We start from the raw sequence: 17,966 nt of genomic DNA, 5'->3' as shown, positions 1-17,966 counted from the left end.
CTGTGTCTGCCTAGTCCCAGGGGCCTCTGGATGGGGGGGCCCATTGGGAAGGCAAGGTTTGCTTCAAGGATGCATGCTTTGGAAATGACGTGCATGAAAATACCTAACACTGGGGGGGGAAGGGGTGCCAAGGAAATAAGTAGGGAAATGTGAAAACAGTCATGTTTTAAATCAATCCTCGACCCTCCCCAAATTAATCCCCCCCCCCCCCCAATGTCCGTGTCACTATGGAACGATAGTCCACCTCTGGAATTTCAGAATGGAACAACACGAAAAAACAGGAACGCTCCATCTGGGATTCAAAAGAGAGAGAGAGAGAGAGAGAAAGAGAGAGAGAGGGAGGGAAAGAGGGAGGGGTACGGACAGAGCCACAGAATGCAAGAAAACGAACAAGCGAGGGAAGCAGACAGACAGATACCAGGGAAGTGAGTCCCCACTGCAGTACCCCACTGAGACTCTCCCAGAGGAAGGTCTCCCTCACCTGAAAAACCCAAGGCATGCTGCTCCTGGCCTGGCTCGGTGTCCTGGCTCTCCTGTTGAAGCCGTCCACTGGAATTGCAGACCTCTACAGGTAAGCATGCTTATGAGGTCATTTACCTTTAATTTCTGGTACAGAGGGGATCAGGGCTTACAGGATAAGCACATTTCTTGTGTCATGCTTGCAGTACCTCTACACCTTCTCATTTTACCTATGGGGGGTGCATTTCTGTGGGCTGTCTGGGGGAAGAGAAAATAGCATCTTCAGCCATCATGGCATTTTCAACCATCTAGGATGGGATTAATCTCCCATCATTAATCTCACCTAAACAATTTTCATCACATGATATTTATCATCATATCAGCCCTCCACACATATATTGGTGCTAGAACTATTGTTGAAATATGTGGCATGACACCATTTGGGGAGAGAAGACCTGCACACACCTTTTTGAAGTAAGCATCTGGCTGGAATTATGAGTCCAACTGCAGGTAGGGGTCCAGCTGTAGGTAGAAGTCTAGCTGGAGGTAGGAGTCCGACTGGAGGTAGAAGTCCAGCTGTAGGTAGAAGTCTAGCTGGAGGTAGGAGTCCAAATGCAGGTAGGACTCAGGCTGCAGGTAGGAGTATGACTGAAGCTAGATATCTGCCTGCAGGTGGGCGTCAGGCTGTAGGTAGAGATCAGCTAGAGGTAGGAGTCCTACTGCAAGTAGGAGTCAGGCTGCAGGTAGGAGTCTAGCTGCAAGTAGGAGTCAGGCTGCAGGTAGGAGTCTAGCTGCAGGTAGGAGTCAGGCTACAGGTAGGAGTCTAGCTGCAGGTAGGAGTCAGGCTGCAGGTAGGAGTCCAACTGCAGGTAGAAGTCCAGCTGCAGGTAGGAGTCCAACTGCAGGTAGAAGTCAGGCTGCAGGTAGGAGTCCAACTGCAGGTAGGAGTCCAACTGCAGGTAGGAGTCAGGCTGCAGGTAGGAGTCCAACTGCAGGTAGGAGTCAGGCTGCAGGTAAGAGTCTGGCTAAAACTAGGAGTCTGCCTGCAGGTAGAAGCCAGGCTGAAGGCAGGAGTTTGGCTGCAGGTTGGAGTCTGGCTGGAGGTAGGAGTCCAGCTTGAGGTGTTGCTGTTTGGTGATGATGTGGAGAGAAGCCCAGATATACAACTACTTTGTTATTGCACTCAAGTACATTTTTCACATATATGTACTTTACTTAAGTACTTTTGACTTTTACTCTACTACACCTTGCAGCAAATATTTATACGTTGTACTCCACTACATTTCTTCTTAGTGCTGCATTACATTTTAAGATCACATTGCAGTTTTTTTTTATTGGATTATGACATTGAGAGGTCAGATAATACCAAGATATCAGAGCTTTTCAGAGCTTTTCTTATCAAAGTAAAGCCCAATGACTCAAAACAGGGAGTAGGTGTCAGAGGTTTTGAATCCTGTCAGCTGTTATGCCTCGTTTCCATGAACACAATGCCAGGCCATTTTCCCAATCCAGAATCAGTTCTGTGTGTTTCCACTGCAAGAAATGGCTCCAGCACAGCACCACAGAAAGCTGTTCTTAGAAATCGGAATCGTAACATTAGCAAAAATACTGTAGGACAGCTCTGTACGACATACTTTCAACTTACGAACTTTCAAACATACAAACGAAGAGGACTGTAAGTTCAAATTGTGTTCGTTTGGGCTCTTGTTTCCTGTACGCTACATCAAATTTTTTTCTGCACGCCAATTCCGCCTAGTACGACTTCTGGCCACTACTCCTGCCACGCAGCTGCATAGTGTGCATACTCCCAGCATCCTAGTTCTTTGTACTTGCGTATACCCTTAAAATGATGTTGAATAAGGACTTACAAACATTTCAAGTTACGAACATATTCGGAACATTTGCATATTCGGTATCTCGTTTGTAAGTAGAGGAGTGTCTGTATAAGACTTTGCAGTATGACCAATATTGCATATCGAAATAGCATATTTTCTGCAAATTCAATAAATAAATGGTTTATATAAAATGACGACATGAAAGACCTACTTATTATATTATGAAATATTAACAATGTTGAAATATTAACAACTTTGGTCAGCTGGTCAGTGAGATTTTCAGTTCTGGATAAGTCCGCACACTCATTTACATGTATGCAATAGTTTTATTACCTGGTAAATAGTCTGTATGCTTTGCAAAGGACCCCATGCAGCTTATTTCAGGTTTATAATGGAATCATATAGATTTGCCGTAGGATTTTTTGCATTCACCTACGTCAGAAAGCGTGATTGTCATGCCAGATGCTTGAGAATTACAACCCTGTATAAAGTCGACACATAAAAGGTACTTATTCATATTTAATTATTGTTTTCTTTTGTTTAGAACCTTGGCACAAATTTCCATTTAAGCAAGTAACGAAATATAAGATATTAATGATCAGAATATAAAAAGGTTAGTAGAAAACCACGAACTGTTGAAGCACACATGGTAAAGATTAGGCAGCACTGTCAAATGTTGCACAGTGTATGTATGCATGAACCCTAGTGCGCATGCAGTCACGGATCGGGCATTGACAATCGGAACCTTCACATAAATTTTCCTGCTTGCGAAGCCATAGACATTTTGCTATAGTCACATAATATCGATCATCAAACCAGCCCTACACACATATATTGGTGCTAGAACTATTGTTGAAATATGAGGTTTAGAGCATATCCTGGGCTTAGGGGCAGTGGTGGCCTACTGGCTAGAGAAGCGTGCATGTAACTGGAAAGGTGCTGCTTCTAATACTGAGCAAGGCACCACTGAGGTACCCTGAGGAAGGTACTTTTCCCTGGGCGTTAAATAATAACTCCTTCAAATAGGGGTAATGTGGGTCCGCTTTCTGGAGCATGTTAGTAACACAGCAGCAGCATTTTGTACAGTTTGTAAACGCATGAGAGACAATTTATCCAAACCTGTGAACAAAGCATTACAGTAATCTAAGCGCGGTGAAACAAATGCATGGACAATTTTCTCCAGCTCAGCTGATGAGACCAACGGACGTAACTTAGCAATATTCCTCAGATGAAAAAAACAGGACTTTACGTGCGAATCACATCCCAAAGAGGAATCAAATATTACACCAAGATTACGAACCTTGGACTTTGAAGAAATACAAATAGTAGAAATAGTCTCACTGAGCGTAAATCAGGAGGAACTACAATCATTGTCTCACTGCTAGAGTTTACATAAAAGTAATTATTAGAAAGCCAGTCAATAATCCGAGACACACTTAATGCCATGCTGTACAGTTGCATCAGGGATTTCACGTTGAAGTACATTTACTTTAATACTTTAAGTATATGTACCAGCAAGTACTTACTTTTACTCAGTGTTGAGTAGCTAACCATAATTAGCGATGCTACTAACTTTTCTCAGTAACTTATTAGTAGCGCAGCTACTTTTGAGGTATATTTTTTTTACAAATTGCATTGTAGCATTGCAAACGCTGCATCGTTAAAGAAATACTACAGGTTGTTGTCGACTTACGACCTATGCGACTTAAGACTGATGGACTTTATGACTGTTCCGAGACCACAAATATGTGTCTGCGACTGTGCAACGCCTGCCAGCACGAGGGCTGCCTCGCCACGCAACATCACTCATCTCCTGCTCAGGCTACTGTTAGCTGTGCTGACAGTACAGTATACATTCCTATCCGTCTGTGTCTTAGCAGCTTAAATGGTGATAAAAACGTTATAACAATAATGAACTAAGAAAATGGTGATAAAAAGGTTAAAAACACTAAACAATATGACTAAAATATGGTTTAATTTCATTAAACATACTATGCATATGATTTTTGCATATAAAATAAAGGGTGGTCAATGACGCCGTATAATTTGTATCTTTTCACAAAAACGGGTATTTTAAACTATCATGAGTTTCTTGGTGCCTTTTGCTTGAATACTCTGACAATGTACGTTAAAGGATTGAAAAATACTTAACGGCAAACAATATTTTAGATACATATTAAAATGCATAGGAACACTTGATTCTTGGACAGATTATCAAAATCTATCATGTTTTTTTGTAACATTTCTAATTTTCTATCTAGTTAGCTATTTTTTCTGAGGAGCTTGTAGTGTAGCTAAATACTGTATTAAAACAGTAGCTTGGCTGTGACTTAACTACTTTTAACCACAAGTCACTTGTTGCTTGAAGAGCTACAGTTTAAAAGTAGCTTCTCCAACACTGGTTTTACTTTAAGTAGAAAGGCCAATACGGTACTTCACTTTTACTAGAGTACATTTTTGCCTGTTTATTTCTTCTTAAGTGAATTGCTTGAGTACTTCTTTCACCACTGTTGACGTTGGCCTAATTGTCAAGTCTGGGTCTCCTCAGTAAAGAATGTAGTAAAGAAGGTAAGAAGTTGCAAATGTGGTATAACATCAATGTAAGCGACTCTTTCATTGGCCATCAACTCCTTCGGTAACACCCCTTCCGTGGGCCGAAGGCAGTCATACAGTGGTCTGTAATGTATCTGCCTCAGGCTTTGCACGGGCATTAGACCTGCATACCATGTACACAACTCAAAACGTTAACATGTGCAGTTACTGTAATTAATTAGCTTCATTTATCCACATTCAGTCATGTTTAAGGGAAATATTCGGTTGTTTGAAGGTGCCCCGGTTTGTCAGTGGTTATCGTGGATCGGATGGTGATTAGAGGAGAGCGGTAACATAATTTCCGAACAGAAACACCAAATCCTTTCAAAGTCCACTCAAACAGATCGAAAGACATTTTTCCCAAACCTGTGTACCCAAGTTCCTGTGCTTCTTAGCAACTAAGAAACCCTTCACGTAGTGTGATTCACCTGAATTATAGACAATGTCTATTTTGAATGTGTATATCTGGAATGCTAAACAGCTAGGTAACACACTGCAGTATGGCTCCTGTCACCCACATTACAGGCAGGCTTCCCCAGGCTTGCAGACAGGGCTCTGTCACTATGGACACAAGATAGACTGTTGCTATGGGTGGGATAGGAACAGCAAAGGCCAATGCACAGGTAATGTGTATAACTACTGCACCTTCGCGCCAATTTCTTTTCATTTTGTCAAAATTCCGGTCTACTCAAAATGTTTCAAGGCATTTTTAACACTATAATTGACGCCAAGGACTATTTAAGAGTTATTCCTTGCCTTTTCAAATTGTTTGGGTGAAATTCCAATTCTTTATTGTTTTTCACTTTCTCAGTTTGATCAAACACTCTGAGGAATTTCATCGGGAGGGGAATTTTGTGCATGTAATACCCCAGCGTTTGTAGATGATATGGGAAGCTCTGTCAACCTCAGGATCATCCACCGTCGCCGTGAGTGACATGCTCTCCGTGTTTTTCCAGCTCGGTGTGAACGTGGCTGTGAACATGGGGAGTGTGTCGGACCCAATAAATGCAAGTGTCTCCCAGGGTACACTGGGAAATCCTGCAGTCAAGGTCAGTACAGATAGACGCAGAGCCTCATCTCTCGTGCTTGTTACAGATACACAGAGCACGCTTTTGATCGTTTTTAAGACTTGAGGATATTTCCCAAAGTAACTGATCTTGAGGGTCTTCCTCAAAGGTCCGGCGGCTCTTTCATCTGGGTGTTAATCTATGGCATTCTGGCCATGAGTCAGTCGATCCGCACCACCTGCAGGCCAGAGTGTGCTCTCTCTCTATTTCTTTCTTTCTCTCTCTCTTTCTTTCTATATCATTCTCTTTGTGTGCCCTGTTCAAAGAGAGTGCCATTTTCAGCCACATAAATATACCTTTCTAGACGGTGTGACAGGTGGTTCCAGTAAATTGCAGCTGTTTTCACAATTATTCCTGAAAATTTTCCCAAGCTCTTCTGGCAAAGCAACCATTAGTTGAAAGAACCATGATTTCCCTCTGCATGTTTCAGTTTATAAGTAGCATTTAGCATTCGGCTAAGCTTCCCCCCTAGATGGGTTTTGCGCTCCCTAGACAGCATCCTTCTATATGGTGTCACATATCTGGACAAAGTGGCTGCCAAAGTCCAACCCACTATGACTGTGTGCCCCCGCAGATGCCAACGAGTGTGGCCTGAAGCCCCGGCCTTGTCCCCATCGCTGCATGAACACACCGGGGAGCTACGTGTGCTACTGTCCTGAGGGACAGGCACACATGGCCGACGGATCCTGCTTCGGTAAGTGTGTGCAGGGAGCTCCATCTGTCTGTCCATCTATTCATCTGTCCATTCATTCATCCATCCTTGACAAATGGCAAACAGGCAATAAATTAAGCATTAGTAATAATATTGAGTGGGTACTTTATATGGGGAGAACATACTAACCCCACACCCATAAAGCTGCGGTGGAGAACCAGAGGTGTGAGGAGACTACACTGACCATGACGCCATAAAGCCCTCATGAGGTCTCTTCTGGGTTCTCCGGTCCCCCCCCCCCCCCCCCCCCCCCCCCCACAGTCCAACACCATTCTAAGGTGAATTGAGTTGTCAGATTGTCTGTAGGTGTGACTGTGTGAGTGAATGGTGTTACTGCCCTGCAATAGGTTGGCGCCCTGTCTTGGCTCATTCCCAACGTATTGCTTCTGGGATGAGCTCTGGACCCCTTCAATCCAGTGTAAGACAAAGTGGGTGTGGCAAATGAATGAATGAATGAATGAATAATTTACAGGAGTGGGACTAATACATGGCACAGAGAGGAAGTGTGGAAATCCGCCATGCTGCAAACAACAGTGTTAGTCTGACATCATGTAAATGTCAGTATCATTCAGTATGACTTGCTGGAGGATCCTGAGCACATATAGTTCCTCGGAGCCTTGGAAAGGCCATATTGGAAAGGATCCTGGATTCTTCCTCTCTCTCAGCCTCACACGCGAGACCACATCCCTAATGGCTCATCCTGAAGACTCACATTAAGGTCACATTTCAGAGCAGTCTTATTAGCCTGCTAGCCGTTGTCAGGGTAACCGGAGGTCTCTGCCACCTTTGCTTCCCACAGACTCCAGGACATGTGCCCTGGCCCACTGCCAGTATGGCTGCGAGGAGGTACATGGGGAGCCCAGGTGCCTCTGCCCCTCCACTGGTCTCCAGCTGAGCCCAGATGGGAGGACGTGTGTCGGTGAGTGTCCCTGGACTGTGGCAACCACTCCTACCACAGCTTTGAGGACCATGTAAATCTCAGACTGAATGAACTCTTACATCCTTGACCCCAGAAACAAACACTACTGATTCTACAGACATAGTGACTTACATGAACATAAATAAATGAAAATTAACATGCCGTCTACTGTTGTCCAGTAAAGAGTAGGTTACAGATTCACAGATTTGTGCTCAGAGCGAACTGGCTGACCTGAAAAGCTCTGAGCTCAAAGACAGTCAGGGAGCCTGACTACCCAGACTGCTATGTACGGAGAATTCCCATCCAAAACTTGGAAAAACGATTAAACGGCTATCATCTGTTCAACGGCTGCCTGTCTTCCTTTGAGACCATGTATAATATCTGAATTTCCTCAACTTCTCATTCTCCTCTCCTTAGACATTGACGAGTGTGCTTCCAGAAAGGTCCTCTGTCCGCACAACAGAAGATGTGTCAATACCTTCGGTAGCTACTACTGCAAATGCAAGAATGGTTATGATCTGAAGTATGTAAAGGGAAAGTACGACTGTGTAGGTATGGCTCAATAATGTTTCAGGTTCTTATTTACCTAGTGTACAGTAAGAGGATCGAACGTTTCTGAAACCCTTCTCATTGTCTCATTGTTTGACGAGTGTTGACCTACTGATTTTGGTTATCATTACAATTCAGTCCTTCTGTTTCACTCACCCTGGTGCGTCACCTCAGACTGCAACTCCTCTCCTGCTTTGGGATGGCCTCAGGAACCCTAGCCTGACAATCCACTTTCTTTTCAGATGCTGACGAGTGTGCAGATGGCACCCACAAGTGCAGCCAGAACTCAGTCTGCCTCAATACCCAGGGCTCATACAAGTGCAAGTGCAAGCATGGATTCCGGGGAAATGGAATCACCTGCACTGGTAAGACCAAAGACACATGCTGGATGCAACAGGTGTGGCCTAATTTTAATATTATTCATTATCACTAATGTCACACCTACAGGGAGGAAGTGGTTGTTCGTGTGACACAAAATTTCTGGCTTGAACTTGATTCTCATCTGGCTCCATGCTCAATTCCTAATCTTGGTGCATCTGCGTTGAACAGACGCTGCCAAAGCCAGTTTCCTGTTTTGGAAGCTCCCCGGTGTTTACAGATGCCGGTGGGGAGGTGGGGGATTGCAATTCCATCTGTGTAAATATCTGGTACCACGTTGATCTGTATGAAGGACCACAAGGGAACCACAGGGAACCCGCAGTACTCGCTGGATATCTTTAAACAGCTTTTTTTCAATAACCTTTGCTCAGTTCAAGCCTAGGGGGCACCGTGAATAAATAAAACTGCCTCTTTGATGAGTAGTCAAGTCCTTTTGATGGAGCCAAGGGAAGGGAAGGGAAGGGAAGGAGTACTCATCAACGGTGAGACAGTGTCGATTGAAAGCAATGGCTCTTAGTGGCCCCCTCAGTTCACCACATCCCGGTGTTCAGGACTTCCACAACTAAAACATATCTGCTCACATGGCCAGATGCTCTGCCGCATGTGCTATGGTGCCACCCTGCAACTTGTCAGCATATAACCACTGGCGTCCACTCTGATGAACTATTGCTTTGGCTCTTTTGGCAAAGCTCATTATTTAATATTTATTTGGATAAAATAATAGATTACATATTATATTACATATAAAATAACACTAATATTAGTGATGCACTATTGTGAAAATTTTGGTCGATACCCATATATTTTTGTCTAATATTATATAAACCATTAACTGGCTACCTATGAGTTTCACAAATCTGTAGTAAAAGTGATGTTAGTGACGTTACTTCTTATGAGTCCGTGTAGGAAATACATCATAAAATGCAGGCAGTGAGACATTAGCGAAGTAGCACTGACTTGGGAGACTGTAGTGAGGTTTTAAGTGGTGAAGGAGCCAATGAAATCCCTCGTCCTCCACTATGGGAAATGGCTGTTAGTTCCATGCAGGGATCTCCATTATTTTAGTAGTTATATCTTCAGCTCTGGTGCTGCTAAATTTGAATATTGAATAAAGTCTAAATATCAGTTTAGCAATATCAACCAAAATTGACAAATAGGACTGATGTGATGTCTTGATTTTTAATGAATCCGATTTAATTTAATGATACCGATATGTGAACCGATATATCGTGCATTTCTGAGTAATATATTAAAGGGGGTTTAATATCTATGATGCAATAACAGCACCTTTCTTAATATCATTATGAAACAAGGTGGAACTCAATTAAAGTATGTCCAATATTTTCTGTATCTGTAGAAATACACTTTACATATCTATATCCTAAATTCTGCAGCCATCCGAGATCCAACCATTAAATTTCCAAGGATCTTGGGAGGCAGCAAGTTAGTGAAGAATGCGATCCTCAAGCCCAGTGTGACCATGCCTGCCATGGTGCAACAGCCAGAGGTCGAACAGGAGGCTGGGAATCCAATAGAGCCCCAGGAGCTGGACGACATTCACCAGGAAAAAGGAGAAAAGAAAAAGGACGAGGAAGACAGGCAGCAGAAACAGATGGAGAGAGAGCAGCTGCGACCCAGAGGAGATGTCTTCTGTGAGTCTGTCTTACCTTGATTCCTCTCTACTGCAGCACTGGGTGTCCTACCAGTCATAATAAATACACACCAACACCAACCTGATGCTCTCTCATTAAGGGATTCCAAAGAGAGAATATTGATAAATATGACATAAAACTAGAAATATCTTTAAGTAGTTTTGAAGTATAATTTTAGGCAGGGAAATATCCAAATGTGTACTGAATATTTTGACTGTCCTGTTCTGTAATTAAGAGCTTGGGTTATGAAGTCATGTTCGAGATCCTTATCTACATCCAAACTCTGGTTCTCTTATGCATGCAGGCACACTGTGGGACAGCCCTGAATCTGAGCTTTCTTCAGAGGCATCACACATGACTCCCTCTCATTGGCAACGCGAGGCTCTTAGCTGGGCTTATGAGGATAGAATGTCTGCTCCATCGCCTGTTTTATGCCATCTTAGATGTGACAGATGTGAAACTAGCTGACCTACAACCAGGGGCAGATTAACGCATAGGTTATTCTAGGCTATAAGACAAATGGAATAGTAACCCCCTCCCCCCGGATTGACTAATTTTACTGCTGGCATCCTGCGTGCTGACTGGTGGATAACTGCCATTGCCTTTGCATCATTTTTAATTCTCTCTTGTTTTGCTTTTGGCTCCAAAAAATAGCTCAAGTGACTGATAGTCATGTCAGGTTAGCATTCAAGGTTGATTTGCCTTATCATAAGTGCACATGAAACACGACCCCGATATGTTTAGTTGTTCTCTCAGGTGCGCTACGGTTTTGGTATAATCGCGGTCCATCGGGCAGGCAGGCAGGCAGTGGGTAAGGCTGAGGCAGACAGGCGAAAATCCAGACACGAGGGATTATTGAAGGGACCGGGGGAACACACGGAGCTACGAAGTACTAACATCACAATGACAGATCTGGGGAACTGACTCAGACGCGGACTGACATACACAGGACGAAGTCGAGAATAACAGGCAACAGGTGATCACAATCGTGAATAAGCACGAGGTAACGATGGGGGCGTGGCACACATGAGGATCAGACGAGCAGGTCATGACAGGTTTGCTTCAATATATGGTGATTTCATTTCACTTCTTTTTTTTAATAACTGGAGGAATGCTGGCATCATGCATGTGGTTCATACTTAAATAATACAGACAGATTTTCAGGAAATTCCCCTTCCGTCCATCATCTATACAGGGTCACAGACAGACACAGACACACATATATACTGTGTACATAGAGTGTATCTTTGTGTTTTTGTTTGTGTCTGTGTGTGAAATTCTGTGACTGTACAGAAGATGAAGGGATGGATGGATGGATGGATGGATGTCATAAGTGGCTGAAAACACATTATACCTCTGCCTTTTATGCTGTAACATTAAACTGAACCACAACCACAGTGCTGGAACATCATTTCTCATCCACATTTCATTGTCCCATAACACAGACAGGGCCCTTGGTAATTTTCTGGTCTGGCATTTTGGTAGCTTGCCACTCTCACTGAACCAAACAATCCGATTGGAATGTTAAAGCATATAAAATGAGTCTTGCGTGATCAGCATTACGTGATTCCTGTTCTGTACTGTTGTTGTTTTCCTGACTTATTTATATGTACATTTATACATATTTTTATATGATTACTGAGACTGTAAGGTATCTACCCAAACCAGCGGTTTTAATCTTTACAGGACATATCTCACAGGTTTTGACATGTCTATAGCCTTAGGAGACGAATTCTACTACTCAGGGTCCTTATACCTGTGTGTCTGGACCCTCAACAGGGTGTTTTATCTAAAGACATTCTGTAAAAAGTAAATGCAAAAAAAAAAGTGTTTTCTTGTGCTTTCCAGTCTCAGAGGAGTTCCAGTCTGTATTTGGTCCAGCGGTGGCAATGAGAGAGATCCCCATTACTCCCGGGCAGGAGGGTAAACGAGATTAGTCCCACTGCTACTGAACTTCTGAAAGTATGTTCTGGTGCTTGATTGAGGTGAAATGTGAAAACAAACACTCCCAAGTGAAGCAGAACTGTGCCTTGCAGAGTTTATCATGGACTGCAGTTTTGACCACGGAGCATGTGAATGGCTGCAGGACCTGGAGGATGACTTTGACTGGAGTGTCGTCTACCACAGTGATGGTAACCTCTATTATACATATCCAACCATCTTCCAGAAATGCTTATGCAATGCAGGGTTGTATAGGGGACACAGATTAAGGTACTTATGTGCTATACAGACACCATGAGTCTTGATATTCATGTCTATGATCACAGGACAGCAGTATTACATGGCAGTGAGTGGCCTTCTTGAGGAAAGGAAACACCTGGCCAGGCTGAAGTTGCTTCTCACTGATCGTATGCAACCAGCTGGATTCTGCCTCACATTCAGCTTCCGGTTGATGGGCGATCAGGCGGGTGTACTGCGGGTACTGCTTCACAACAACAGTTACCCTGTATGGGAGCAACAAGCCAGCGGCAACCAGACCTGGCAGATGGGGTTCCTGACCGTGGCCTGGGAGGAGGAGCCCCTACAATGGGTATGGGAGAGGTGGAGCTGCATCACAAACATGATGTCATTGGCATAGGTGTTACCCATGGAGGGGATGGGCAGGACCATTCCACTCAATATTCAAAACAGTGGTGTTCGTCCCACCTAATATTGTCCAGGATTTTGCTTTTAAAAATATGAATAAATGTGTCAGGAGAATAACAATCTCATCTAACCTAGTGATCGAGGGGGAGAAACTTTGAGTCAATGATTTCAGTTGCATTCGGAAAAATGAATGTATACAGTTGATACTGAACAGGTACCCTATACATAGGTATACATACAATGTCATACCGGATAATGTCAGAGGATTTGACTCAGTCACTTAGTGGATCCGTCCCTGTCCTCCCTAATATTGAAACACAGTGACATCATTGGTTATCCTTCAATAATCATTCATTCGCCCTTAGTAACATTTCTTGGGACTGTCTTCATTAGAATCAAGCTTATGTTTGCTGAACTTGAAGGCTATGCATTTAACAGCTTGTTTGTAAGTATTTTTATTTGTTGTTGTCATGTTTTCTTTTTTCTGCAGATCATCTTTGAGGCAGAGCGTGGAGTTGGGGGAGAGATCGGGCTGAACAATGTTGTGATAACCTCTGGGGCCTGCCAGGCAGGTGACCCTGGTGATTTGTAAACTGCCATGTACCTCATCCATCCCTAAGATGCAGGTTTCCTATCTGAAGTAACTGTGAGACTGAGAATCAACTGTACTTACAATTAACAAGAGTGCAAAGATGTTTAGTCATTTAGTAGCACTCCGTAATGGCCCAAGGGCCTGCTCTTTGATGGACTTCAAATCCTCAGGTTTTCCTTATGGTTTTATATGATAAGCAGGAACCAACATGCACAGTATGGATGCGTGCAGGTTATAAGGCAGCACATCTCTTTCACAGACAAGATGTTATGTTTTACAAGTTTGTCCTTTCAAGCATTTTACTGTCTCGCGTGAGTTTCGTTACAAGTTTACTAAACGTACATCGTAACAATATCTCTATTTAAGTCGCATTAATGGGGAACCAGAATAAGCTGCAGATATATTATTAAAGTCCATCCCTTTTCAGGATGCATCTCCTGGGTCAGGGTTTCATTTAAAGCTAACAAGTGCCTGTTACAGATCATTACCCAGATTTCTGACATAATGATAAAATAAAAGGTGTCTCTTATTTAAAAAAATATGCAATACAGCAGTCACCTACTATATAATATAACATGGTTTACATTAAGAGAAAACACAGAAAAAAACAATATTACAGCCACTGTAGAGTTTAACATAATTATAATTATCTATTTGCTTGGTTTGACTGATTATACTAGCATTTCATTTTTGCATAACCTATCTATTCCTCTTTTTCTACCGAATTCTAATAAAATGTTTGTTTACAAAAAAAACTGGTTAATTTGCACTTTTATTCAATTGAGTAGATGGTTAATTTAAACATACTGTTTATCATAGATAACAGATTGAAATCAGTCTGCTGCAGAACCAACCAATTAAACTCCCCATTTGGATGGAACCTGCTGGTGCTGGTGAGAGGTGGCATATGTGTGGGACTTAAACTGAAAATGTTTCTGTGCACCCTCAGATTTAGGCATTCCCTTAAAAGGAGTTAGTTCAGTGGGAGAGATCAGCTTGAAAATGTTTTTCGGTATCTGTTTTCTAGATTTAACAAAAGCTTTAATGTTTAATTTGGTGACCTAGCACGATTAACACAATTTTAACCCTCATAACTGAAGGGCAGCTTAAAGGTCAGTCCTGAATAACAAGAAAATCACAAGAAAAACCCAGTGACGTCCAATAATAGCCTGGTATACGTAATACTGTACATAAGTAATTAAATAGGCCAATCGTATTGGATTCGGCATCGTGACTTTACACTTCCGGGTCACAAATGACCGACTATGAATGCGGAAAAGATTATTTGTTTTGAATCCCCGTTTTTGCATTAAAGGCAGGGTGACGTCTATCTGCTTGTACTGTATTCGGTACGTCCTCTAGTGGCGTTGTTGCGTCTTTCGCGGTGCATTATTATAAAATAATAGCTTTATTGTGTGTATCTGGCTGGGTAGTTTTTGTAGTTTTAGCTCGTGTTGTTGATTTAAGTCAAGCATGAGCAAGTTCTTTGAGAGTTCAAAATACGTTTAAAGGGAACCGCAGTGATATCGACTAGGACTGTTTGCATAATAACATCTGAAAATATAAATACTATTTGTAAATGGATTTACAGGTTTAGCCCTTGCTATAAAATGATTTTTAAGAATAACGAAGCAGTGTGGATTCAGTGTAATGGTACTTGGCTGAAAGCGCTTTTACACCGGTTTCCTTATGCAGTACGTACTTCCAAGCATAGTAATAGATAGTAATAGTTAACTGCTTAAGTAAAAATTGTCTGAATAAAATTCACGTGCAAAGATTTGACTTACGATAGTGCGCGTGTATCAGTTTTTGTAAATTTATATCAGGGAAGCCACTAATGATTATGAATTTAGTCATTTTTCCTTCAAGTTGTTTTTAATGATGGACATGAAGGAAATTATTCGCTATACACAGCAAATTGAAAAGCTGCACCGAGAAGGTAACTATGACAGTGTCTTGTCTCTGCTGAAGACTTTTGAAGGACTTCAAATTACAGTAGAACAGGTTCATGAAACTGGCATTGCCAAAGTCTTATTCCTGCTTCTGAAATCCTGTCCAGTGCCATCAGTCAAGAAAATGACCAAGTGCATATTCTCGAAATGGAAGAAACAGTATGGCGACTCACACCGAACTGTTGACAATGACAGTGATCCGAATGGAACACTTGGAGAACAACGTTCAAGTGGCCAGGACTTGGACACTCATGTCAGAGATGGTGCTAGTTTCAGAAAAGTGAAGGATGACTGTGAATATCATCAAGACACAGCAGATGAGGGACCTGCTCTTTCAGAGATGAGTGGAGACTACCTTGTGTCCAGTCCGGCATTTGAGAAAGTTGAGGATAATGACGAGTGTGATGGTGATGGAGAGAAAAATACCTTTACACCACCAAAGCAGCTTTCAGAAGACTCATGCGAGAATTCTTTAATTCCCTCGGTGACTCCTGTGTGCTGTAAGAAGAACATCACCCCTCTTAGATCCAAATGTTCAGAGCTGATCTTTCAAGCTCTCTCCCAGAACAAGATGGCGATGGAGAAGGAGCAGTCCCCAGCTCGACTCAGAGATCTGGCCTATGAAATTGAGGAGCACATCTTCTGCCTGCACAGTAAAAATGGGCAAAAGTATAAAGCCTGCATCAGGTGTAAAGTATTGAACTTACGAAATCCCAAAAGCCCCGACCTTCTCCGGGAGCTGATTAGCGGAGAACTGAGTGCTGAGGTCTTCGCCAGGATGTCGGTATTGGAGATGGCAAGCAAGGAGCTGAAGGAGCTCAGGGCAGGATACACCAAGTCAGGCATCAGACAGCACCAGCTGCCCTTGCCAGTGGAGGGGTCCCCCACCAACAAGGTCCGCTGCAGGCGTTGTGAAGGATTTAACTGCAGCGTGACGCTGATATCCAGAAAGACTCTGTTCCTTCCAGTATGGGAGCACAGTGCAAGTCCAGATGATGACGCCATGACATTTATGACTTGTAAGGGCTGTGGGGAGCAGTGGTACCACAGTGGCTGGGTTTGTTTGTAAACATAGGAAAACACCTAATAGATTACTGTCGAAATTGCCAGCTTTATCATGAAAAAATGTTTATATTTAGTAATACTTTCTGTTGATTTTCTGTTCATCTATATTCAAATGGTTCTAAAACTGAACGTTTATTCCACGAAGTGGTTTGTATCGTGTAAGAGTAAAGTCTGAAATTAAATGTAAAAGAGCACGATGAAGTCTTGAAACTTAAATAAATTCAACACTTAAATTTGTTGAATAAAGTATAGCATGGTGGATACTACGCTGAGCATGAGCGTGGTTACTGCAGACACATTAGGAATAATAAACATTTTAAATAATCTATTTTTGTCGTTTTGCATTTAACTAAAGTCGGTCCTCGGGTCCCACTGCCCTGCTTGTTTTCCAGGTATCTCTGCCCCACACACAAGTCCCAGTTGTCTTTCAGCTTCTGATTGACTGAACACACCTGATCCAGGTAATCAGCAGTGTGTGGGGCAGGGATAGCTGGAAAACAAGCAGGACAATGGGGCCTGAGGACCGAGTTTGAGAACCACTTACTTAAACCATAAATAGCTTTAACACAGAACTGAAACAAATTAAGAGAAGTGAAACAAAACCTGCTTCTGCAGGCTGTAAAGGCAGAAATGTTAAAGTCAAATAAGTAGCAACCCTTACGTATTTTTGGACATCTGCACTTGATACTTTCAAACTAAAAAACATAATATTCAGTAATATTAATCACATTACAGACTATCCTGTTCAGCCAGTAGGTGGCGGTAAAGAATAACAGTTGTAAGTATTTCAAGGTAATGCAACTCATTCTCATCGTTTTATTTAGTATGAAGCACATGAATTAGTGGATACAGGTGAAGGTGACGTTAGAGGCAGGCAAGAGCCTAGTGGTAAAGGAGCTGGAAGTTGGTGGTGGTGAAAGTTGTAAAAAAAGAGGGAGTAGATAAGAAGGTACAGGGGTGGGTCAAGACATTAAAGACAGGGATTGAATGGGGTAGAAGGATCTGGAACTATAGTGGTGTATGAGGAGATACATCATTGTCTGGGATGTAGAGGAGAATGGGGATAAGATGAGATGATACTTCACGGCATACTCACACTTCACCCAATTGCATAGTACCATACCCGAACACAATTGCCACCCCTCCCCATTCCCCCACACGCTTTCATCATCACCATGCAACTTTTTTCATGTGGGAGACTGTGCCTAGATGCAGGTGCCTCAGCGTTCTAAGGCTGCATTCGAAGACTGTGTCAAGGCAGCGTGACGGGCCCCATCCTTCGAAAGCTGCGTCATTTGAAGGATGCACTTTACGTAGCCTTTGTAGGCTGCATGCTTCGAAGGTTCATGCAATGAAACTTGGGGTCTTGACCAAAGCCTTCGAAATGGGGCAGCCTTGTCCTACCACTGTGACACATTCAGTCTTCGAATGTAGCCTTAGAAGACACTGCCACTATATCTGTACTGAGCCTGAATATATATAGCTCCGAAAGATCGATGGAGTGAAAATGGAGAGGTAAATGTAGAGGCCAGATGGATGGAAAGTAATTAGGCAAACTTTACAAAGGCAAGAAAAGGTGGTGGAGACAGCCAGGCGGCACAGCTGAAC

The 17,966-nt window shown here is 42.7% G+C and overlaps 2 protein-coding genes across 2 annotated transcripts; both read left to right on the top strand.

Moving 5' to 3' along the window:
• The first annotated feature begins 374 nt into the window (after positions 1-374).
• Positions 375-14,090, top strand: LOC125751582 (epidermal growth factor-like protein 6). The gene is made up of 12 exons (XM_049030589.1): positions 375-571; positions 5,412-5,509; positions 5,843-5,935; positions 6,528-6,647; positions 7,465-7,584; positions 8,002-8,136; positions 8,376-8,498; positions 9,906-10,163; positions 12,012-12,086; positions 12,200-12,295; positions 12,431-12,693; positions 13,240-14,090. Exons 1-12 carry the CDS (start codon positions 498-500, stop codon positions 13,339-13,341), a joined length of 1,557 nt encoding a protein of 518 aa, XP_048886546.1. The 5' UTR covers positions 375-497; the 3' UTR covers positions 13,342-14,090.
• A 504-nt stretch (positions 14,091-14,594) lies between these two features.
• LOC125751504 (transcription elongation factor A N-terminal and central domain-containing protein) lies at positions 14,595-16,682 on the top strand. The gene has a single exon (XM_049030376.1). The coding sequence runs from the start codon at positions 15,220-15,222 to the stop codon at positions 16,360-16,362; it is 1,143 nt and encodes a 380-aa protein (XP_048886333.1). The 5' UTR covers positions 14,595-15,219; the 3' UTR covers positions 16,363-16,682.
• The last annotated feature ends 1,284 nt before the right edge of the window (positions 16,683-17,966 follow it).

This window comes from Brienomyrus brachyistius, chromosome 1 (assembly GCF_023856365.1).
Source record: "Brienomyrus brachyistius isolate T26 chromosome 1, BBRACH_0.4, whole genome shotgun sequence".
Classification (NCBI taxonomy): Eukaryota; Metazoa; Chordata; class Actinopteri; order Osteoglossiformes; family Mormyridae; genus Brienomyrus; species Brienomyrus brachyistius.
The sequence above is the reverse complement of the archived record's forward strand: the minus strand, read 5'-3'. Positions and strand labels throughout refer to the sequence as shown.

Excerpts from the sequence above, each read along its gene's own strand:
- LOC125751582 (XM_049030589.1), top strand. The coding sequence starts at position 498 with ATGCTGCTCCTGGCCTGGCTCGGTGTCCTGGCTCTCCTGTTGAAGCCG. Across the intron at positions 5,510-5,842 it reads CAGCAAAGGCCAATGCACAG|CTCGGTGTGAACGTGGCTGT; the intron begins GTAATGTGTATA and ends GTGTTTTTCCAG. Across the intron at positions 8,499-9,905 it reads AAATGGAATCACCTGCACTG|CCATCCGAGATCCAACCATT; the intron begins GTAAGACCAAAG and ends TAAATTCTGCAG.
- LOC125751504 (XM_049030376.1), top strand. The coding sequence starts at position 15,220 with ATGATGGACATGAAGGAAATTATTCGCTATACACAGCAAATTGAAAAG.